Source organism: Zonotrichia leucophrys, chromosome 5 (assembly GCF_028769735.1).
Source record: "Zonotrichia leucophrys gambelii isolate GWCS_2022_RI chromosome 5, RI_Zleu_2.0, whole genome shotgun sequence".
NCBI lineage: Eukaryota > Metazoa > Chordata > Aves > Passeriformes > Passerellidae > Zonotrichia > Zonotrichia leucophrys.
The window spans coordinates 20,758,051-20,782,499 of record NC_088175.1 but is presented as its reverse complement, the minus strand read 5'-3'; the positions used below and the strand labels follow the sequence as shown (position 1 = coordinate 20,782,499).

The 24,449-nt window shown below is 36.4% G+C and overlaps 1 protein-coding gene across 6 annotated transcripts in view; it reads left to right on the top strand.

Moving 5' to 3' along the window:
* NPAS3 (neuronal PAS domain protein 3) overlaps window positions 1-24,449 on the top strand; it is a 590,252-nt gene that overhangs the window by 513,806 nt on the left and 51,997 nt on the right. For all 6 annotated transcript variants that reach the window (XM_064713740.1, XM_064713739.1, XM_064713742.1 and 3 more), the window contains one exon: window positions 22,127-22,245. In XM_064713740.1, the coding sequence (XP_064569810.1) occupies window positions 22,127-22,245 (119 nt within the window). The remainder of the gene's footprint in view (window positions 1-22,126; window positions 22,246-24,449) is intronic.

The window sequence follows — 24,449 nt, the reverse complement described above, 5'->3', positions numbered from 1 at the left end:
TTTTTTTGAGCAATAATAGTCTTTGTAAGATGGCTGCAGTGTCAGCATTTATCTTGAAACTCTTGGATATTAGTTTTGACTGCAGTCACCTTTCTGACAAGTGTTATTGCGACTGTGTTTTATATCCCTGTTCAGGATGATTTCTAATGATAATGCTCTGTCTACCTCACTGCTTCACACTAAATTATAGATGCCACTATGACAGGACAAACTATATCCAAGTGCTAAACTCTACTCCCTTTGTGTGATGTCAGTGCCTTCACTACATTGTGCCTAGAATTAAAATCAGGATAGGAAGATATGCAAAACATTTCTGCTTAAAAATAATGTTCTGTCAGTTATTAAACAAGTGATATTTCATTTAATCAGCTCAAGGGGATTATTTTAAATGAAAAGGCAGAGAGTATGATTTTATTAACACATTCCTGCCCTAGAGTCCTACTGTAATAATTCTTTACTTGACTAAATTAAAAAGTTATAATTCAGTCCTTTCACAACAAAGACTTGCTGAGAGTTAAATTTTATTAGTTTTTTCTGTTTTGAGGTGCAGATGGAATAAAGGGAAGGAAGGCAACATGTATCCAGAAAAGTAAATATTACATTATGAATAAAACCAAACCAGAATGTTAGTGAAAACTGTTATATTACCCAGTTTAAACTTGTTATTCAGATGCCTTCAGCATTAAAATCAGGGGGTTTTGCTATCTTTGTGCATATATGCTTGCTAAAACAAAGGCTTTTATCAGGTAGCAAATTTTTTTCAGCCTTGAAAATGTGAGCTGAGGCAGACTAAACCTACCAGTCTTATCAGCCTGAAAGTTATTACAAGTGTTGTGCTGAGTATAATACAAATAGTGCTCTATAAAGCATTTTGACCAACTGTTTTTAATTAATTAGTCAATGGATACTTATAAGGAGGATGTGCAAAAGCCATTTGAATACATATATGTAAATCTGGACTGCTATGTACAAACATGCATTCATACAATTCTGTTTGTGGAAGCAGATAAATAACAAGAGTATCTCTAGTGACTCCACAGTTGAGGCTCAGATTGGAAAGTATACTTGAAATCTTATTTAAGGTAGGATAAAAAAATATTTCTGTGTATGTGACAATCCACATAAGACTTTTTTCCTTTTTCTTACACCGTTCTAAGAATATAGGGTTCTGTAATTGTCCTTAAAATTTCAGTGTATGACATTGAATATTAAACCAACATCAAGGAATGTTTTAATAATTTTTATGGTAAAAGTGTACACAATTCTCAAAGTGGATCCTTATAATATTCTGTAGGTCCATTTTTGTAATAAGAGAATAAATGTGCTCACTTTCATCTTGCATATCTAAAATTCAAGACAGATGACTAAGTCCTGGTCTTGCTTATGGACCAAAATCTTAAGTAACTGAAATCTTAGGTGATATTCTGCATTTTCTCCCATGAAAGCTGAAAGTAGAATTTAATCCCATTGCTATAAAAAGAAACCGAATATTACTCCTGTAAAGGTTAAGAATGTTTTATCTGATATCACTTCAGATTGAGAATTGTAAAATAAATACGAAAACAAATGATAAATCAGACAAGTGAAAGCAAAGGGTAGATAGCTAAATATTGTAAATAGACAGATAGACCAAGTTATTTATAGATTCCTTCTCAGAGGATTACTTCATTTATCTTTGGTGAGGGACTTTCTCATTGCAAGAGGTATTTCACTAAAAAATTAATTGTTTATTAAGAATTAATTAAACAGGTTAACATGGGACTATCTGATCAGGGAATATCAGTCTCAATACTTTGAACTTGCAGGTGCTGCAGTGGTCGTAGTTAAGACATTATATTGGAGTTTTCCTTCATTGCAAAGGGTTGTGTCAGGAAAATCTTTAATATAAAAATAAAAAGCAGTTCATGCATAAAGCATGACGCCCTGAAGCATATTAGATCTGTTTATCTCTCTGTTTAAAACGAACGGTACCTGGTATAGTTTACATAACAAGGCAGGGATCAGTTTGATAAAGCATTTATATCACCTGGGGAACACGCTGGCTCATTTCCTCAACACCTTTCTGCATGACTTGTTCACCAGCAAGTAAAATAGCAAACAAAGTTTTAATAGGTCAAGAGCAGAGAACCTGCTTGTGTTATAGACATTTGCATTTGCCCTCTGACAACTAGCTCATATTTCAAGTCCAGGTCTCTGCAGCCAATCACTGAATGATAATTATTGATTATATTTTTATGGACAAATCCTTAATTGCATTTAATCATTTGCAGCCTTAAAGATTTTTTTTTTAAGACAAGTGAAAGCTCAGTGCTTGTGTGGTGTACATGAAATTATCTGGGGGAACCGAATAAAGGACCGAGATGGGCTCTTGCCCCCAGATGCAGTGACAAAGCTCTAGTGACCTCATTAGAAACAGGATTTTACCTCACAACATTAACATTTTTGGCAAATACGACAGTATAAATCTGTGGGTTAACATTTGAAAACACTTTTTTAAACAAATGAATTTCAATTTGGTTTGCAATTAAAATCTGTTGTTAGACTAACAGATTTTTTTTTGTCACTCTTCCATTTTGTTTAATGTAATCCAGGATATGAGTCACATTTGCTTGTTGGTTCTATATGTGGAGCAAATACTGTAGCTGCTGTTTCTGTTACAGCACATCTGCTCTGCTGAAAACTGCAAAATGATAGATAAACACATGGTCAGGAAAAGAAATAGATGAATAACAGTTTGTATTATTTTTTCAATGAACAGTAATCATCACTAAATTTCTTTGCAGTTCAAAGGCTATTTTTGTTAAGCGGACATGGGGAGCTTCCATGCAAGCTATTGTAACATTTTCATATTTTTATTTTAAGTATCCAAAAGTATGTTTTCACCCAACTGGCATTTTCAGAACTGCATGGTAAAAGTAATACTGTGTTCTTCAGCTGTTCCATAATTAAGGAAAAAATTGTTCCGTAAAGAGAAGAATTATTATTTTTTCCTTTTTTTGAAAGTTCAACAGTGGAATACATCTTCCTTAGGGTATAATTAATAACAATTTGCAATGCTTTTATTCACAGATGCAATTCAGAGTATCTGTTCTCTGTGTATATAATGTACCCAAAAAAAACCTGATATCACTTACAGGATATGTATCTATCATCCCAGTGAACATAAATCAATGATTGAGCCATAGGTAAATAGATTATACATGGCAATAGGAAGGGAAAAGAAGCGGAAAAGAGAATCCACAAAAATGATTTTGCAAAGCTTGTCTTATGTTTTCATCAGAAACTAAACAAAATAATCTGACAAGGATAGAAGTCAAGTCATCTGGCAAATTCTTGCATTTACTTTTATCAAATAATGTAATACAGCACATGACACTAAAAATAATAGTGTGTTGTCTAATATTGTCTAATAATCCAATACCCTGGATTTTGTTTGGACATATCCAACCCAGCAGCTTTCATGGTAGTTTCTGCATTTTCCCAATACTGTTCAATCACATGAATGCATAAAGGCCCATGCACCATCCCGTCCTTCCTCCCCACAAACTGGACTTCCCTTCCAGGCACAGGGAGCCCAGGAGAGATGCTGAAATGGCAGCTCAGTAGTCCGTACAAAAGCAAAGCCTACGTCTCTATATGCTGTAAAATTGTTATGTACAAAGTCTGGGGCTGCTCACCTTACACGTGCTTAGAAGGGTGTGAGTTTGGGCAGCTCTTGGCGCTCTGAGGTGCTTTGGAGGAATCCAGGATTCTGTACATGGATTGCAGTTAGCTGGATGCTTGTCCCGTACATGTTGGCTGTTGGGGTTTCTTTGCTGATTGCAGGAGTGTATGTGACTGCTGACTTCTAGTGGCTGGCCCGCAGATGACATCAGTCCTGGAACTGCTGCCCCTGTCAGGGATTCTCCTGTGGCTCCAGTGTCCAGGGCTGCATGTGGCCCTGGACCAGAAAGACCTGGCCATCTCCTCCAGCACAATCCTCTACTAATCCATGGATATGCTTGAGGGTTGTCAATGGGACTGGCAAATTTTACAAACAGGCAAAGCTTAGGCTGAAAACAGCAGAGTAAAATTGTGTGCGATGCATGCTGCAGTTATGTGATACAAAGCACACTAGGGAAAAATGTCAACAAATTACTTTGTTTCTCATGTCACTTGCCCCCCTCTGCTTCTGTGCCTTAGGAGAATACAATATATTCCTCAAACACCTGCCCCAGTTGCCATTAGGGTTTCTGCCCTGATTAAGACTTTTGTTTTTTCATGGTTTTATTCTTGTATGACCTAAATTTTCTTGTGCTCAATCCAAAGATCTTTGGCACTATGGAGGCTTTGTGAAAAAAGGCCCATCATCATTCATAAACTCAGCATAAACATAAAGAGTTGTATCATGAAATATGTCTTTTTAGGAACTTTTTAAGACAGATTAGCTTATTATAATTACATTATTAAGAATCTATTTCTTTCCACTAGGTAGGGAGACTACACTGGCAAAGAAATATGTAATGTGTGCCTCAAGTCATAACTCCTAAGTTCTTTTTAATGTCCTAAATAAGTGACCTAATTTTCTGAAATGGTGAGAACCAGTTTTTCTCTCACATGATTTCCATGACAGCTTCCAAATGCAATTTTAAAGCTGACTTGCAGGATCAGGTCCTGCTTTTGTCAAGTGAGGTGAATTAAGGAATTCACCTGTGTATTCCTCTGAACCGCTCAGCTGTGAACTGTCAGAGTCAAATAAACTGGCCAAGATAGAATAAGATTTCTGCATTAAAAAAAAAAAACAAAAAAACAAAAAACCAAACAAACCTGTGCCAGTGCAATTTAGATCAGCAGAATACAGTTTGCCATATTAGAATTCAGTCATGAATCAGCCCCAGAAATACTGCTCTGACAAAGAAAAAACCACATACTGTTCATAACAATAAGTGGTTAGGGCTTCAGTTTTACACTTCACTGAAAGAAATGGTCTTCTAACTAAACAATTGTTCACAGAAATCACATTCCAAGAACTGAAGGAAAAGAAGTGGAAAACTTATGATTGTTCCCTTTTATATTTTAGTACTATGAACTGAAATATCATTATCACAAAACTAGTTTTTCTTGAGTTCAGCCTGCTGTTTATAGTAAAAGAAATCTACATGTTAACATAAAGCTGTGAATCCAGTTTTAACTTCCTCTGATGTCAAAAGGCCCTTCATATTCAGTTAATGAACCTTCTTAAATATCTAGCTCCCCCATCAGCCCATTCCTTTACTTAGCTGCTTATTGCACCTGCAGTTGTGCCATTGGGTCTGGGACTTCACAGCTCTCACAATCCACATGTGCTAATTCTAACATTTTAGGGCTTGAACACAAAGCTTATTCAACAGCTATAAAATCAAATCAAGCACAAAGCAAATGAAAATTTGGAGCATATATTTTATTTATCTGCACAGTTTTCAAGTTTGCTTACTGGTTTTCCAGTTTGCTCAGCAGCTCTGTTCTGAGGGAATCCTGCTTGCTGTTAGCTTTTGTTACTGCATCATATGGGCTGAATTTACTGGTGTTTTCGCTGAAGGGAAGAGTGACTTTATATCAAGTGGCTGCCATTCTTTGCATGAGCCTGTGCTGAGGTTATTCACTGAAAATTTGTGTCTACTGCCTTTCTGTTATCATCGTTTTTCACCTTAGACTGTAGACAAACAGTTGATTTTTCTCCTCAGAATATTGTAGTGATGTTTAACTGCTTGCTACTGTAAATAGTTCTTGTGTTGACTAACTGTTGCATTTAATTTTCACTTCTGTCAAACAAGAATTGCATTTTGGCTCCCACATGTTGTAGTCTGGTATATTCCAACACTGGATGCATGTAGACTTCAGGAAGGAGCGCTTACATTTTTTAGGTTGTTCTGAGACAGGATGTAAGAATAATAGTGATTGGATTTGGTATGTGGCTTGTCCTAAAAGTCTCAAAATAGAAGGTGAGAGCAAGCTCCACTTCACTTATAGTTACAGTCTGTCATAGTTCTTCTCTAACATAGCACCTAACTCCGATGCTCATTCAAATCAGACCATTTAGGCAAGGTTAGGCTTCCTCTGAGAAGAGGGACCTGTATTTCCATACTCACTAAGGGCTCCAGCTTCTCTGTGGCTCCTCAAGTCTGGGATCCTCCTTTGAAGTCTGGGTCAAGGAGGTGAAACCATTACCCCAGGAACATGAATAGTGCCAATGTTACAGGAGGAGGGAGGGGTCATTGACACAGCTAAAGCCCCCTAATTTTCCTTTATATATACAAATCATATCTTTCTTCCTAAGTCAGTTGTGCAGGTGTGTAGGGGTTGAGCAGCCATTTTGACATTGTGCTATACAAGTAAAAAGATCATTGTATCCAGGCTCTTTGCCACTTACAATGCTGTTGCATTTATGCCATAAATTCCTAATGTGCAGTCTCTTTTGGGAGACCCCCGTGAGCAATGTAGTCCAAGGATGTTTGCTGTAACTCTTCAATATTTCTGTAGGCATCAGTATGCTCATCATGGGAGGTCCTGTATAAATTAATCAGCAATATTGTTAATGTCAGTTTTCATGAACACATCTCGATGTTGTATAAATATCAACTGATCCATTTGCATGAGTCACTTATCTTCTAACAAGTCACTTTATGGTTGATGATTTTGCATCAAAAGTTAATCATTGTCTCATGGCTGCCAGTGTTCCATGAAGTGGACCTTCCTGGAGCACGTTCAGGGAGTGCCAATGGATGTGACACTTAGGGCACTCGAGGTATAGCTGGCAAAGGAAAAACAAATGAGCATTGCTTACATGTTCAGCATTACCTTTAGGAGGCCTACAGAGACTCTGGTCTCTGTTTACACTAATCTTAGGTTAGTGACTGTCATATTACATTAGCAAATTTAATCTTTGTTAATGTGATAGAAAGTTGCTAATACAATGAGACTCATTATATTAACAACTTTTGCATCATGTTAGCAAAAGCAAAATTTGCTAACAGAATGCAAAAATTACCAATATGATGAGGTAATCATTATCATTATTCTAACACCTGATTATATTAAGCAGTTACGAACATTTTGTATACGAAATCACCATTTGCACTGTGCTGGGGTTTTCTAGGACTATCTGGAGAGCTTAAGTAGAAAAACACCAAATATGTTTTAAAAAATCTTTTTGGAGAGAGGAGTTTTCTTTTGTATTTTGATTAAAATGTTAATTAATCAAATTCACTCTGAAATTAAATTTTTTGACCTAGAAAACTCTTTTTCCATAGACCAGTAAGCCATTTAATGATCTATATTGTGACTAAGGCAGTAAGAGAGTACAACGAGAGCGTGGATCACTGTTGGTCTTGTATTACCTTTTGGCTTTGAAAAGTAATCTCATATAACAAGTTATATTTTACAGTATATAAGAATTTATGTAATATTTAATTCAAACGTGTTAATTCACTGTTACAATTTGTATTTTTTGTAGCAAGACATACATGTATTGTAGAATATATTTACACATAAGATTCATGGTCTTCCGCAATTACCTCATAATTGTTCATTAAAAATGGACCAGGATTAAAATAAAATAATTATAAAAATATTTTTAATGTGCAGGGTATAATCCAACCGCAAAACTCTTTGCAATATGTAATATGCTGCATCTCTATTATAATTTCTTGGAAAACAATCTTATAATTATTATTCTCTACAAAGCCTTAATTCTTACACAAGCTATGTAATAACAATCTTTTATCTTTAAAGATCATGTGTAGTGATTAAAGAAATCAATTTAAGCATAGATTCTTCATAAAGAAATCCTATAATGACAGTGGGCAAGCTTTGCACACTGCTTTTTCCCATGTAAGTAGCAGACTGGGGGAAATGTAGAGAACACATTAAATATATAAATGTAAATGCAGCAAAGGCAGACATCTTAGACCAGCTGGAGGATGGAACTTCTCAGTTCTGAAGAAATCATCATAGAACCATAGAATAGGCTGGGTTGGAAGCGATCTTGAAAATAATCTAGTTCAAATCCCACTGCCATAGACAGGAACACCCCAAGTTGCTCACAGCCCCATCCAACTTGACCTGAAACACTTTCAGAGATGGAGCATCCACAACTTCTCTGGGCAACCTGTTCCTCACTATTCTCATAGTAAAGAATTTCTTCCTCATGTCTAATCTAAATATACTGTCCAATTTAGAGAGAATGATGTTAGGAGGAAGCCTGTCAGAGGCTACACAGAAGTCCAGAGAAATGATATCTGTTGCTTTTCTCCTCTCCACTGACAGTCACCCCATCACAGAAGGCCACAGGGTTGGTCAGGCAGGGCTTGCCCTGGATGAAGCCATGCTGGCTGTCCCAAACCACCTCCCTATCCTCCATGTGCCTTAGCACAGCTTCTATGAGGATCTGTTCAATGACCTTCCCAGGCACAGAGGTGAGGCTGACTGGGCAGTAGTTTCCAGGGTCTACTCTTTATAGATGAGTGAAATATTTTCCTTTTTCCAGTCACCTGGAAAGGACTTCACCTGAATGCCATGTCTTTTCAAATCTCATCAAGAGTGGCTTGGTAACTATATCAGCCAATTTCCCCAGGACTGTGAAATGTGTCTCATTGCATCTAATAGACTTGCCTATGTTCAGGTTGATGGTCATGAACCTGATCTTTACTTACAATGAGAGAGGGACTTTGCTCCCCCAGTCTCCATCCTCTTGTCCATCCACTCAGTAGGTGTGGGAAGTGAAGTTGCCCTTGATGATGGACAAAACCAGTGTTGAGTACCTTAGCCTTCTCCTCATCTGTTCTTACCAGTTTTCCATCATTCTTTATTGAGGTACACCTTCTTTGACCTTCATTTTCTGGTTAATGTACCTGTAGAAGCTTTACCAAGATGGTCACTGAATGTTAAGTCCATTCAAGGACCTGTAATGACTTCAGCTGAAAGTAGTAAAATCTTTCAATACTCAAAGAAGTGAAGCACTGCCAAGAGGTTCACCACAGTTCTCCTTAACTTCACAATTTACTCCAACCTTAATACAAATCAGCTTTATGTTGCTGTTCATAATTTCTAGAGAAACATCATAAGAATGGTCTTTCCCTTTCTTCATTGGCCGGCTTTGAATTGGAACATTCTTATTATCTTTATTAATTTATTAATTTTAAATTATTTTTTATTGTTTTCTAACATTTCATTTAAGTCTTTAGCTGTAACAGTCTCCATACAGAGCATGTGTTTTCACTGAGATATTTCCATTTCCTTTTATTGCCTTATTAAAATTATTTAAAGCACCTGAATATAGAGGAGTTTCTGTTTCTTCAAAAGAGTGCTACAGCTTGCCCTTGTTTGCATGAAATTTCATCTGTTGCTCTGCTGTTCAATTGTCTGCTCTGACTTCTATTTAGGTCCTTCTCGTGTTCCTCCTGATCTTCTTGTGGTGTAATAGCTGCATTTTTAAGTGTTTTGCCCACTGAAGTAAAACACACAGCAGATGGGAAGTCTGCTGAATTATTTAGGTTAGATATGCATTTAGCATGAAGGGCTAAAATGTTGAAACTATCCCATAAGAAAAAAGATTAATAATCCAGATAGATCAAAACCAGATTTCTATTTCTCAGTCTTTCCCACTTTTTCCAGTACTGCATCTGAGTAGAACACAGATAATTTCTGAGAGAAGCCTTTATTTGATTATAAGGATATGGTATCCTGTAAGTTAAATGTGAATGTCCTAACAATTGACAACAGAAGGGAAAAAAAACCAACATAAAAACTAGAAGTGAACTGAAAATATAACCTGCTAGAATTTGGCACCACAGAGGGAAAACAAGCATTTGTGTGAGCCATGACTCATGTACCTTTTCTTTGGGCTCAGTCTCAAAGTAAAACGTATCATTGTGGAAGTATTTTAGATACTTCCCTAAACACAAAGAAATATGGAAAGATGGATATATTTATATGTGAACATATAGCTAAAGGTCATATCCAACTTTACTTAAAGTTTACCAATTATATATTATACATTTCTTTATAATTCCCTTTACATATCTTTATGTAATGCATATCTTTTTCTATGGGAAGTACTCTATGTGAATATGCTTTTCAAGTTTCAAATTGAAGTTATCTGCATTGATACTCCTCAAGGACAGAAGGGTTAGCTGGCACACGGGTGGGAGAAGAGTTGCTCATTAGAGAAGGTTTGTTACGAGGTAACATATAATTAAGGTAATGGTCACAGCTTGTGTGACAGCAAACACTCTGGCAGTTGTTTGATTGCTGTCTGGGTCAAGAGATCAGCGTTTTCTACAAGATGTATCCACATTAGTGTGTTAGTGGACAGGTTAGAAAGCAAATTACAGCTGCCTTTCTTAGGCATATTGCTGTCGAGGCTCATTGTTTTGGGTTTTTACTGTACATCAGCAATAATACAGCTTCTGAAGACTGCTTGTGACAGGTTAGGCATTTTATCCTTTGAGTAAACAGTAATCATGGTGTGAAGAAAGTGGGGCATTGGAGATTTTTCCCATTCTTTGAGATTTCCATTCTTCCTTTCTAGTTTGCTCCAAGGGCTCTTTGGGGATACATATATTAAGCCCTTTAAATAGTTCATAATAAATCTTTGTCTCGGGTTGATTCTGACAGTTTTTTAAAGAGTCTTTTAAGAGACAATCCTCAATCATTTACTAATCCATGGGGTGATCTTCAGACTTGGAGAAAAAAGAAACAGTTCAAGCTCCAGGATTGTGAAGATACAATGTAGAAAAATTTTAACTCAGAAAAACTCAGAAAATACTGTACCATGGAAATTTCACCAGTCCTACCATGTTCTGACAGTGCCTAAAAGCTCATTCTGCAATTTGCTCAGTTTGCAAACACTGAAGGAAGAAAAATGGATTACCAAAAAACAGAATAACTATTTTTATTGATCACCTTATTCCTTTTATCATGGGCCTGGCCTTGTTTTGTTGGCACTTGAATTGAAAGGGGCATAATGGGAAAATAAGTCACTGTTCCCATTGTTAAAAAATACCCCAGAATTCTGTCTGTTAAGTGTTTACTATTCAAGCCTTGTGATAAATATGCCAAAATATCTGCAGTGTGGGCTGATTTTTTAACATGCTGTTTCCTGTGTTATATGACAGGTTCTGATTATGTCTGTCAAAAACCTTCTTAATTCCACAGTGCAAAATAAAGACAGAAAATATAATAAAAGTAAGATGTCCGGTCCACTTGACATTTGTTTTTACTAAATAATTTGAATGAATACTTTTCTAAGAATAATGCATGGCTGCAGCCCACAGAAACTACCCCTAGGGTTTTTTCCTTCAGCAGACTCAAGTCTGTCAGTTTTGGAGATACTTGTTCTCAACTCCTTTTGAATTTAAATGGCATAGCACTTGTCATTATTTTCAGCTTTTTTATAAATTCTGCATAAGCAAAGAATTCTGTAAGTGCTAACTTATCTGTATAAGAACTCTCTTGGTGTACCTTAGGAATATTGTTGCCATATTTTAATTTAATATGCTGCCCTGAGGAGAAAATACTGTAACAGGAACAAGGCAGTAGTTCTAATAAGGGACAAAGCTATAGAGAAACCTGGGCAGTTGGGTCTCTTACCTGTTCTTCAGCCAGGAATGTGAGTGTTGGAGGTGAGGGCTGCTTCTGAGAGCACTGCCAGCTGAGCAGCGCATCCCAACAGCATCAGCTACCCACTGTCCCAGCTGTGCTAGCAAATCCCTCAGAAGCTGCAGGATTAGCAGCCTGCCTGATTCATCTTATCCTGGACCGGGTCATGGAGTGTCAGTGTCACAGATGAGAAGGGACAATTGCACAGAGAGTCTTGTAATGATGGAAATGTTAACGGCGTTCTGAAATACAGCTGGATGCACAGTGTAGAGGACATAAGTATTTTCATGTTTAAGTAATAGTTATATTTATGGGATTTTTAAAGTGCTAATCGTTTGGCAAAGTATGAGAAAGGCTAAATTTCTTCATTTTTTCCATTACTCTTGATATTGAAAATTACCAGTGTTAGTTAAACCTGGTTTTGACAGGAGTAAGTAGATTCTGAGTATGTGAAAATACGTTTTCTTACATTTTGTGTAAGAAAAAGTGTCACTTGACAATATTCTGAAATGTATTATTCTGAAGCCATGACATGGTGCTTAGCACCATGCCTATTCTACTGACTGTCCAGTGATGAAGTTATCTGTAAACAAAACATTAAACTCATGAGAGTTCTTCTAGACATTTATACATATTTTCCCTTGACAACATATGGTGTGTAAATCCAACTTGCATGAGTTCTTATCATTGAACCATTCTAAATTAGCTAAAAAATTGTTTTATAAAGAAAATTATTTCTTGCCTTCCATGCTTCAAAATATTTATAGATACTTATTTGCATTTGATGCACCAATATGCATTCAGAAAAAGTTTAAACTTGAAAAGTGGAACAGTTTGATAGAGCCAATGTGATAAAATCCCAAGAAGAGAATGGAAACCTCTTTGCAGTGTTAAGCAGTTGTTCACTGTTAGCAAAGATGGACCCAGTTATTTGCCATGTTTGAAAAATGTGAGAGAAAAATGCTGCCACAGTCGTACCACCCTTTTTTTTTTTCCTTTTTCAGTGTGTGAACAGAAAATGGTGGCCCCCTCTGTTTATTGCTGCTGAGCCAGTAACTTCACCATGGGCAGATCAGTCTGTGTTTGCACATGTGCACTTGCCTGGTTTAAACATATGCTCAGTAGCTACATACTTTTCTAGACAGGTTATTCAACAAGGTTACACAATTTGTGCAAAGTGATTTTTTGTCAGGATTCTGTATGCATTGATGTAACAATCCAGTAGATACTAGCAACCAGTAACTGCCCCTTGGTTAGGCTGCATGCAAGATTCATGTATATAAAATAGTGTATTAAAGTAAACTTACAAAAGCAAAGAGCAATCATTGCAAATGTAATTTTTTTCTTCCTCTTTGGGATTCTAATTTTAAAAGCATTAAAGAAGACAGCTGCTCATGCTGTGATATGCGCTAAACAGCCTGAAGGATGGAAAAAAATATATTTGTAGCTCATAATAACTATTGACCTTTCTGATATACAGTGTTCTCTGTGTTAGCTATTCTGTTCTATCAACAGTGAAGATTGAACATGACTTTTTAATAGAAAACATGGGGTTTCAAGCTGCTTTCACAAAGGTGTTTATGTATTGTTATTTTGTATTGTAGTACAAAGACTAAGTCCTGATGCCCTTTGTCTGACATCATGTTTGTCATTAAAAAGCTCCACTGTTACTGACTGTTTCATATGAGGAATTGCCTCATAACCACTTTATAGTCGTGATAAAAGCATTGCTCCACTAGATCCAGAACACAGGTATTGAAAATAGAATCCCCCAAATATCCCAGCAGCACAAAAGGTATTTTCTGAAGAAATAGATTCCTCAAGTGGCTATATTTTCAAGGAATTCCTCTAAGACTTCAAGCACTCACTTTTTGTATTCATACTGTTGTTCCTTGGCATACTCAGGCTGCTGCATAATGGCTTTTGCTGGATGTCATGTGCTCCCAAAGAGTATCTTTATGATGCTCCTTTTTTTCTCTTGAACTTTCCTACTGCTTAGTTGCTTAGTACAGACAAATCCACTAGTAGCAGCTTGACTGTGGCACTTGTGTATGTTTCCCTAGAGTGGGATCATCCAAACATCGACTTTGCAGTGTGAGGTAACTCAGCTGCTCTCCTTTCCCTAAGGGAAAAGCTTCACCAAAAAGCACCTCCCATTTGGCATATGAAAATCTGGAAAGCAACCTCTTTATTGTGCTTTTTAAGCCCAAGCAGGCTGGCAATGTTAAGCAACATCAGAAGGGACTTTTTAATGTTTGTTGGAGGTGTTTTTATGCCATGTGCTGGGAAGGAACTTTAGTGGGCCATTATTGGCAGCTCTAAACCACAGTTATTTTCACAGCTATGCTCTGTAGTGTCAGTTAATGATTCACAAGTTACTAGGCAAGAGCAAAAAACTAGCAAGAAAGAAAAAATGCCCTCAGTTTTCTAGTGCAAGAAAGAGGGGGAGCAACATCAGCATTTAATGGCAGCTTTGTGCTGTAACAAAATGCTTAAAATTGTTTATAAGAAGCTTCTCAGCAAGGATAATGATCATTTAAGTTGTGGAAACCAGCCACATCTCAAAGGAGATTAAACATCTAGTCCTCTGTTCCTCACAGGACCATAAAGCCCTTGGGGAATTCAGTGAAATTTTTACCCTCAAAATTAGTCAGTGTCCTTTTTTTTCCCCTTTGTTGTTTTCTCATTTCCCAGGGTTTTTTTTTTCCATAAACATTCCTTAACAGAGGAGAGATGTACTCTTGTTTATGATACTACTCTCTCCTAATATCAGGACCTCTACTGTCCCTTGGGTGTGTCCTGTTTCACACTTCGTTAGGATTACTGCAAAGTGAGTAAACAGTAAGGAAATGCTATCACTGGCCTAATTTTCTTTGGGAATTTCACCACACCTTGAAAATGTAGGAGTGTTGCTGACCTCATATGAGACCTCATATGAAACCAGGTCAGGTCAGATTATTTATTCCATTGTTTAAAATAAATTAACCTTAGATGTAAAAGTATAGGGGAAGGTTTGAGCTTCATACACAGGACGGTTTATGTACCACTCACTCACAAGACCATAGCAGCTCTTCAAGAGTTGTTCTGGTCTATTGGATGAGTATGGGTACATTTGTGAGTGTTCAGATAATGGATTGAAGCCCAGTAGACTGTAACATTTTCAAACACTTTTCAGAGTTAAGGTTTCCTATTATGATTAGCTCCATTTATAACAAATCTTTATCATGTTGTTTTCAAACAAACAAAAAAGCTCAGTGTCTTTCACAGATCACTGACATACCAAAATTTGTTGCAAAATCTGTCTTTCAATGTCATAGTGTAACAAAAATCTTATTCATAGTTTTATCTTAGCAATATTTTATTTATAGCTCTGTCCTGGCTCTTAACTCATTCTTTATTTTACCAGATACATGAAGAGTTCTGTGGGATAAAGTTTACGTGGGAAGTAAATTGCATATGTTGGGAATCAATAGCCTGATAAGACATTCCTAGGCTGAAGAAGAAGAAATAGAAGGCAATGCACAAGAAGGAAAGCTTTGAGGCATTAAATAAAGTATTACTTGACCCTATTCTGGGCTGCATCCAAAGCAGCATGGCCAGCAGAGCGAGAGAGGGCACTCTCTCCCTCTACTGCGCTCCCGTGAGACCCCACCTGCAGGGCTGCATCCAGCTCCGGGGCCCCAGCGCAGTAAGGGCATGGACGTATATGGGAGCCAGTCCAGAGGAGGGACACAAGATGATCAGTGGGGTGGAACCTCTCATACTAGGAAAGGCTGAGGGAATTAAATTGTTCAGTCTGAAGAAGAGAAGGCCCTGGGGACAACTTAGAGCAGCCTTCCAGACACTAAAGAGAGCTACAGGAAAGCTGGAGAGAGAGTTTTTACAAGGGCATATAGTGACAGGACAAGGGGGTGTGGTCATAAACTGAAGGAGATTTGGTTTAGATTAGAAATTAGGAAAAATTCTTTACTATGAGAAAGGTGGACGCTGTATTTGCCAAAGAAGTTGTGAATGCCCCATCCATGGGAAGTGTTCCAGACCATGTTGGATGGGCTCTGAGCAACCTGGATAGTGGAAGGTATCCCTGCCCATAGCAGGAGGGTGGGAATTAGACAATCTTTAAGATCCCTTCCATCCCAAACCATCTTATGATTAGCATTTCTGTGGTTCTGTGATTATTAGTCCAATAAGGGTAGTTCAGATTACAATAGAATATTCAAAAATGTCTCTGATAATACTAAATGCCTGCCTCTGAGTTTTTACTTCAGTTTCTCCTACATAACTATAGTCAGTACCTGGGCATAATTGAATTAAAAAGCAGACAGGGTAAGCTCATTATATATAATACTACAGGATAACTTTGCAAAGCATGGCTTATTTCTCTGCAGAGCCAGCCATTTTTGTGCCCAAACTATAATATGCAAATAGATCAGATATTAAACACATTCTCTCACTTCCTTGGCTGTTGTATCTGAATTCACTGCTACTTCACTGAGTTGTGTTTTGCTTGAATGCATGGACTTGTATCACATTAAAAAAAACTTGGATATATCTGAGTTAGACTCTTGTTCTCCCAGTTTCGAAAAAATATCTAAGCTTAACAGTGTCCACCGTTCATGTGGACCATAGGCCAGTAATTACAGTGATTATAAAAATATTCATATCTCTAGATGTAAATATATATAGCATACTCTCTAGAAATTGTGAAGGAAATGAAATAAATATATTACATATAATGCTTCAATGTCAAATTGTTTGCAAAAAATTAGGGATTTTGCAAAATAGACCATACCGTCAGTTGCTGGATCTGGAAAATTTGGAGAGATAAGAGTAGGGGGGGAAAATTAATAAAAAACATTACAAGATCTACCTTTCAACAGAAGTCTGATAGCATTTAAAGTTTATATGCCTTTGAATTTCTAATAGGCCCATAGGTCATGAAAAGTGTATTGTCTTAATCTTGGAGGTAGGGTGACAAAAAAGAACAGTTTATTATCTTGTCTGAAAACATTACCTAGATATAAATTCTTTATAAAAAGTCATCTTCCTTTCCATTTTTTTTAAAGATCTGTCCTTAATCTTCCCCTTTTGAGTGATGCCTTATCCAGCTTCCAGTATTATTCCCCCCATATAAAGGAAAGAATGGAACTAAGTCACCTAAAATCCAGTCCAATTCTTGACTTCTTCAGTTTTACAGCAAATTTCAAAACAGAAATTTTATGAGTTTTACCCAGTCCCCTAAAAGTACCATGAATTTCAGATCCAAATCTGGTCATTCAGGAATTCAAGTTCCTGTTTCTAACTGGGACAGTTTACAGCAAAAATATTATTCCTCCTTTTAGAAACAGTATTGCTTTGGAAGAGTGAATGAGCCTTTGCCACCCAAAATGTTAAATAAATAGTTCATATAGTCCTTGATTTCACTGGGTGCTGAGCACACTGGTGAGACCAAGAGAGCACCTATAGAATTTGCTATATAGTTATTTACTCTGTGCTCTTCAGTTGGTCTCCAGGTGGGCTCCCATTGTCCACAAATAAGCCAAAGTGGTTCATCCAAGTAGCCCAGGAATCTTCAGCAGTTTCCTAAAACAAATTTTAGCTTCCACTACTTGCCCATGTTCAGCCTGTGATCAGCCTGAACCCACTTCATTTTAAAACATTCATTTGCACAATTGCTAAGTATAGTAACTTGCACTTATTGGAAATAAATTGTCTTAACTTGTAGCTTTTTTCTTTTATTTGTTGGGTGAGTAGTTGTGATAATCTATGTTTTAGTTTATAAAATGATCAAATTTGATCTGTAAGATACTGAGAGAGAATGATCTTGGCAAATAGTGATTTTTTGAGAGTCACTTTTCTGATTAAAGGCAGTTGAGTAATCAAGGTTAAATTTTCTTAGTCTTTTAATGCCTGGTTACAGACAATAAACTGCACAGAAAAAAGAGAAACATTTAAAATCTGCATCTAGTCCAACTGAAAATTAAAGATTTATATTACCTATAAATTCATCTGAACATAATGATTCTCAGTTCCCTATGCAAAGGTTTATAAGCCTTTAAGAAAATGTGAGAGGAGGTTTGCAAGTGTAGAAGATAACAGGAAAAGAGCTCCCTTTTTCTCACTGTTTTGTATGTTCGCTTTTTTTGTTTCTCTTTTAAGAGCTGGCTGTATAGTTGGTGTTTGAGAATGTCCTTTTAAAAATGTATGGACATATGTTTTCAAGGAAGTGAAATGAAAGCCAGGTGAAACCTTCCTAAATTCTTACAAAATCCAGAAAATCCTTTATGTTAAACCATAAGGTATTTTTTTTCACCAATCTCAAATTCCTTGTTGGTTTTTGGTTTTCCCTCTATAACTTCCTTTCTTCCTAAGAATGAGAAGCCTATCTTTTCTCTGTTTGGCATGCAAAAATGCATTTTTCTCCTCTCAATTATTTTTAATGCTTGTCAAGAAAAAAGCCCAGAAGTTGGTAAACATTATTCAGCCTACTGTAGCAGCTTTTTGTTATTTAAGACATAAATCAAATGTGGAACTTCTTTTTTCCTGGGGGAAAAATTGTTTATCTAAATTTGAATGTGCTTGTGCATCACTCATAGGGACAGTACTTGTGCTATTGCTGTGTATGAGCAATTATTTGCATTAGTTTACATTGTTTTGGTCTATAGCATTAAAGTAGTCAGTGTAGGTGTTCAGTACCTCTGCAGATCCCTGCAGGATGAGAGCCATGGAGCTCAGTCCTCCAGACAGCTATGACCATGTTTATGTGCCATCAGAAGAACCAGAAGAACTTTTCCAGTGCATGAAGTTAAACAATGCATGGCTGGTTTGTGGGGTCTGGGGCCAAGATCATTCCCAAAGCAACGCCCATTGAGGGATCAGGGATATAGGGTTTGTTCACAAAGAAATGTTTAGAATCACAGAAGTTCACGGAATTACAGAATATTCTGAATTGGAAGGGGCCTACAAGTCCAACTCCTTAGTGAATGGCCCATACATGGATCAAACCCACAAGCTTGGCATTACCAGCACCATGCTCTGACCAACAGGGCCAATCTCAGTAAGTTAAGATGATAACAAAACAGTTTTGTGAATTGGCTGCTCTTTCATAATATCTTCCCATTTGCCTCTGTGGCTCTTACTTGAGCTTTTTAACATTTGTGACACTTCCATATGGGTACAGTAGATTGCAGTTCCGTTCCCTTTGAAATGGAAAATGCATTCCTTGTGTCTAGAAATCTCATCCTGCATTTTCAGCTTTGGGAGCAGAAAGAGAAGACATTTATTCCTTTAGTAGTATCCGCTGAAGATGTTTAAGGGCACACAAAGGCAAGTGCTTTCCCAACAGAGTACACAATTACCTGCTTTGCAAAGACAACCCAGACTTATTTTTTATACTTCTAAGTCTGACAGTGTAAAATACTTTAATTCACATGCAGTAAGCATTGGCTTTTATCACATAATTAGCATTCTAAACTCACAGTTTAAGAAGTTTGTAACTCAACAGTAGGTTTAAACTCAGTAAATTCAAGCCAGAAGCCTTATTTTTCAGTGTAAAAAGATGCCTTTTGTTTCTGCAGTATCAAGCCAAGTGGACCTCGTTTATTTCAGACTGTTTAAAGGTTTTAGATTTTTTTCATCAAAAATTAATTTCTAGAGTTTCATCCTGATATTCCTCAGATTGCAAGTCTGCTTTGACATAATTGAAAAAAAAATGGAAAATGTTCAGTCACAGATGTTTAAAACCAGCTCCTGAGAACTCATAATGGACCATATTCCAAATATTCCTGTGCAAATCTCACTGACATCAATGGAGCTGTTCTGTGCACATCTTTTTTTTTAAATCCTGCATGCATAATCACCATCAGCATTGTTACAGTACCTACCGTGGATGGGTGCAACTCTGAATGCAGATTTGCACTATCAGCCCTAATGGTTCTCTCTTGAGAGAAATTCAAAATGCAGTTCTGGACTTTTTGGTAACCAATCCCATTTCACACATACACTCTCAGATACTTTTTGTTAAAGAAAATCAAACACTTCAGAATACATATTTGTATGACACTGTTCCAGTCTGTTGGATAAAATCTGTGCACTTTGTAATGTTCACTTAGAGATGTATAGATTTATGCATAGTATAATAATAGCAAAATTATGTGAATCTTATGATATATGATTAAATGAGCCTAAAAAATGTTAATGCCAAGTACATTTTATGGTATGTCAGTTGTTATCCTTTCTTTCACTCAACAGTGTATGAAAGAGAAATTTCAATTTCCATTTTTTGGGAATATTGCATATGTATTACAGCCTGATCTTTTTTTGAGCAAAAGATATCATGTGTTTAATTCTGTATGTTTAGGTAATTACCATTGGAGCACAGGAGGACATATTGTACTAACTGCCTGTACTAGAGTATAATGTGCTGGACTACAACAACTATGCTTGTTAAGCTGATTTTAGCATTTCTTCACACAGCAGGAAGCACCCATGCTGTGGCTTCTTAATGTACTCTTTAACTACTGCACTGTACTGTACAATGAAAATAATAATTAATTATGATCCTCACCTTACCAGTAGTGCTGCTATCCTGATGATTTTGGCTGCTGTTTCAGGGTTTCACTGTCCCACACCCTGAAAAATATCTTTCCCTTTAGAGTTTTATTTCTTATGTGATATTGCTGAACAGAGCTGAATTTTTTGAGGACAGGTTTGTTGCATGGATTGTGATGGCTTCACATTTGTTCAGGTCTCCAAGGACCCGCACCAATAAATGTGAAAGAGACAACAGCAGAATGGCATACTTTCCCATTTCCACCAGGATGAAAAAAATACTCTAAATTAAGTCTAACCTTAAATGTATAATCTGTCCTTGGGAGAAAAAAAAAAGGATATAGCATCTTCAAGCTCTTGGCATCCCTTACGAGAAAAAATTGGTTCTAAGGGTCTCTGATCTTGTGTTTTAGTAAAATAGAACTGCACGGCTGACTGACAGTTCTGATCTAAAGCATTTACGTTTAAGTTTTGATCTCTCTGCTTTTGATTAAAACTAATGAGCTCATTTAATTCAAAATGGGAATCTCTGATAAGAGAAATAAGGTTGATGTGATTGGATTAGAGGGGCAAATTAAACTCTTAGAGCAGAAGTTTGTGCTTATACAGTGTATTAAAAAGCTGTTGGCGTATTATGGTGTGTTAGATGATGAGAAAAATTTCATAGTAATTCATATTTAATCAGAAGAAATGAAAGTACTAAATATAACATGGCTCTGCTTTTCCCTCGAGTGATAAAGAGCTGTACATTTAAAATGACATCAAATTCATGCTCTCTAAAACAAAAAAATCTTAAGAGACACACTAAAGAAAGGGGCACTGTTGTCAGTTATCACAACAGAGCTGAAATGTCACAAACACAAGACAAGTTGACCACATTAAATCAAGGACAATTCAATAAAATCCTTAGCTCACAAACAAATTTTTGCACTTCTGTTGACTGCATAACAAAGGCATTTTAAATACTTAAACACTTTCTACTAGCAGTTTTTGTGGTTCTCCTAAACAACAGAAGTACAATTTCAAAATATTTCTTTTGTTCCATGTTAATTCCTCACTGAAATTGAAATTTCTTTTATATCAAATAATACCTGTTTGTTGTAAGCTGCTCCAGAATTTTCCCATTAAATATTTCAGGGATAAATTGATTATCAGGGCTAAAAATTAGGAATCGTAAAGATTGTATAAAGAATACCTCAGTGCTGATGCTATTTTATCATGGTTTATACTGAGTCTTAAGTAATTTAGTGGTTGCAGTTAAGGGAGGGAGAAATGCAGGTGAGAGCTATACTTAGTTGCGAGCAAGTACAATATCCCTTCAGCTGAACTAGAAAGATGTTTCATTAATGACTAATTAATCACCAATAATTGATGATATGATGACAATAATAATAATATGTGTCATTTACTTGAGATTCTTGCCTTCAGGTTGTTTAATGTTTTATTGATAATAAAGGCCCTAATTTAGCCTCAGTAATATGGAAACCAAGGAACACAAATCCAGCACTGACTCAGGTATCACTGCAGTTGAGGAGTGACTAGGGAATAAAAATCTGCAGAATGTGCAGCCTATTTCAGGAGAGAATTGCTACCTAAGTGAGACTTTGCCTTTTACAAAATACTGACAAACAGTTTTTAAAACAATGCCATACACTCTAGCAACATACCCTCCAACTCCAGTCATCACTAAATTGTGCAAGAAAGAGTTAATGAGACAAATCTATGTTAAAAATTCTATGGGAAAAATAACTTGAAAATGAGACATACTGAGTATATGTATATTTTTGTAATTTCTTTTTTGCTAAATAAACCTTTTCTAAATGAGTTAAATTGATTACAACACTCTTAGCATCCATCAGTCATTTATTTTTAGTGAGTTCAAGGATTGCACCTGAAAAATAGCTTAGAGGGGATGTATAAAATCTAAATTATGTGTGTATGTATTTTTTCTATTCCCTAGTGGAATCTACAAACCCCAGTTTGCTAACCACTGACAACACTCTAGAGCGCTCTTTTTTCATCCGAATGAAATCTACACTGACCAAGCGAGGAGTGCACATCAAATCATCAGGATACAAGGTAAGGGTTGCACTGTAACATGAAATATTGACATCTTGAAATTATGCTCATTCATGTTCCAGGAGCACCTTAATAGACAGAGAGAGGAGCTATTTCACATTTGCATATATGTCATTCCTTTTGTTAAAGAATCATTAATACATATTTTCAGCCTGAGGTTTGGCTTTTGTACTGCACTTCCATTAAATTGATCATTATCATGATAAATGTTGATGATAACAGCATGATAGCCTTCAAAAGAGCAACATTTCCAAAGTAAAGGTATCTTTTACCAAAGAAGGTGAGTCAGAGTAACATCACTTTTCCCACAGTGGAAAAATTACTGCTCATTTTGTAAGACTGTTAGTAATTTTTGGTTTATGCTTTTCCCAGAGAGGGAGGATTTCTTCATGCAGGCAGCATGCTATTTCATTTTTCTGCCATTCCAGCTGTAGGAAACAATGAGCCACATTGAGTACTTTTCCACCATTTTTCTTTCATTGTCTGTCTGAGGGGCATCTGCTGCTGGGGATCATATTTGCTGGATTTCAGAGTCTTTTAAGATATGAAAGTCTCTTGTTCCTTATCAGCAGTAATCTCATTTTTCTTCAGTTGTATATCGCTCATAACGCCTGTAGCTATCACTGGCTTTGCAGTATACTAAAACTAGAAGGAATAGCACATTTTTAACATTGTCAACTTGTGGAATGAAATATGTCATCCATTAAGTTTTATACAAGATAAAAGAGTGGTGCAAGAAAGTAAGTCTGAGAATGTGTGGGTATTTAAAGAAGTTGCTTGTGAAAGTTAATTTAAAAGCTTTCACAACCATTTTGTTTTGGTTTTTACAGGAAGATTTAGAGAAGTTTTCAAGTAAAGTTCCCCAACTCACTTTTCCCAAAAAATTCTCTAAGAATATAGCATTATGGTAGCTACCTGAGGAGTAAAAATCTAGCAGAAATATCTTTGCAAGCAAGTGACTGTGAATCATGCTCTTGGATGGTTTCTGGGTGAAGATGATTAAAGTTGTTGCTAGAAATTTTAAGTCCAAAGCAATGGTTTCTTAAGGCATCACAGGTTTTTGATCTGTGTCCTATTTAATTGTCAACAGCTGAAAGAATGCACTGAGTACTTGTTCATGCTTGCAAGTCTAGGAAGATAACAAGACCAGGAAGTGTATTGACACGGAAGTGTCTTAGGAGGAAGAAGGAGAATTAATAAATGAATGAATTAATTAATTGGCACATCATGGAGCCATAGAATGGTTAGGTTGGAAGAGATCTTGTTTTTTCAGGTCACTGAAGTTAAACTAATTGTCATTATTAGGTATGGTCCACCAGGCTTGGACAAAGTTAGATTGATAGAGAACTTACTTTGCTGGATATTTTTGAGCAATAATAATGGGTAAAACATAGGGAATTTGTCTGTGGATTTTGTAGTCTCACTTTTTTTTTTCCAGATGTAGGTAGGAACAAAAGTAAGATGTGTGAATGACTCTGTCATTCTCTCTCTTGGACTCCTGACAATCTAATTTTAGTCCAGCATCAGAATAGGACATATAAGCTGGCTTCACAAGGTGGGGTTTTTACTCATTACAATACAATTTTTAAAATTTACAGTAGACCCTTGGCTCAAAAGACATGGTAATGTCTATCATGTAAATACAATTTTATTTCTCTTAGAATTTCTAATGCCTCATGGCAGCATTTAAAACCACAATTGAGGTGTCACAAGTACCACAAAATTAGTTTTGAAAGATCTGATATATTTTATAGCCAGATTTTCCTGAACACAATTAATGGATAAAAAGAAAAAGTATGAAAGCCAACAAAACTGCCTGTAAATAAAACATTGGGAGTTTTCCAAATTTTTTCATGAGGCAAGTCAGCTTGAGTAAAATTGCATAAACAGTGTGCAAGCCCTAGGCAGGTGTAAAAATAGATGTGCAGTTCTTCTGCTTTTTGATGTTTTTAAGGATTGGCAGTATTTAGCTGTGTCCAGCAATATGAATTGCACTCTTACAGTTTTTCAAAAGCTTGGTTATTGGCACTCTGTGTTCTATGGAAGGACCATTATCCATGGCCACAGCAAGCCCCAGAAAAATAGTACATTTATTTTAGAAAATTTGGACCAAGTGGATATCCTTTTAACTGAGCTTTCAGAACTGCCATGTTTCAACGTTCTTGTCAGTTGGTGTATCAAACAAGCATAATAAAACCCAACCA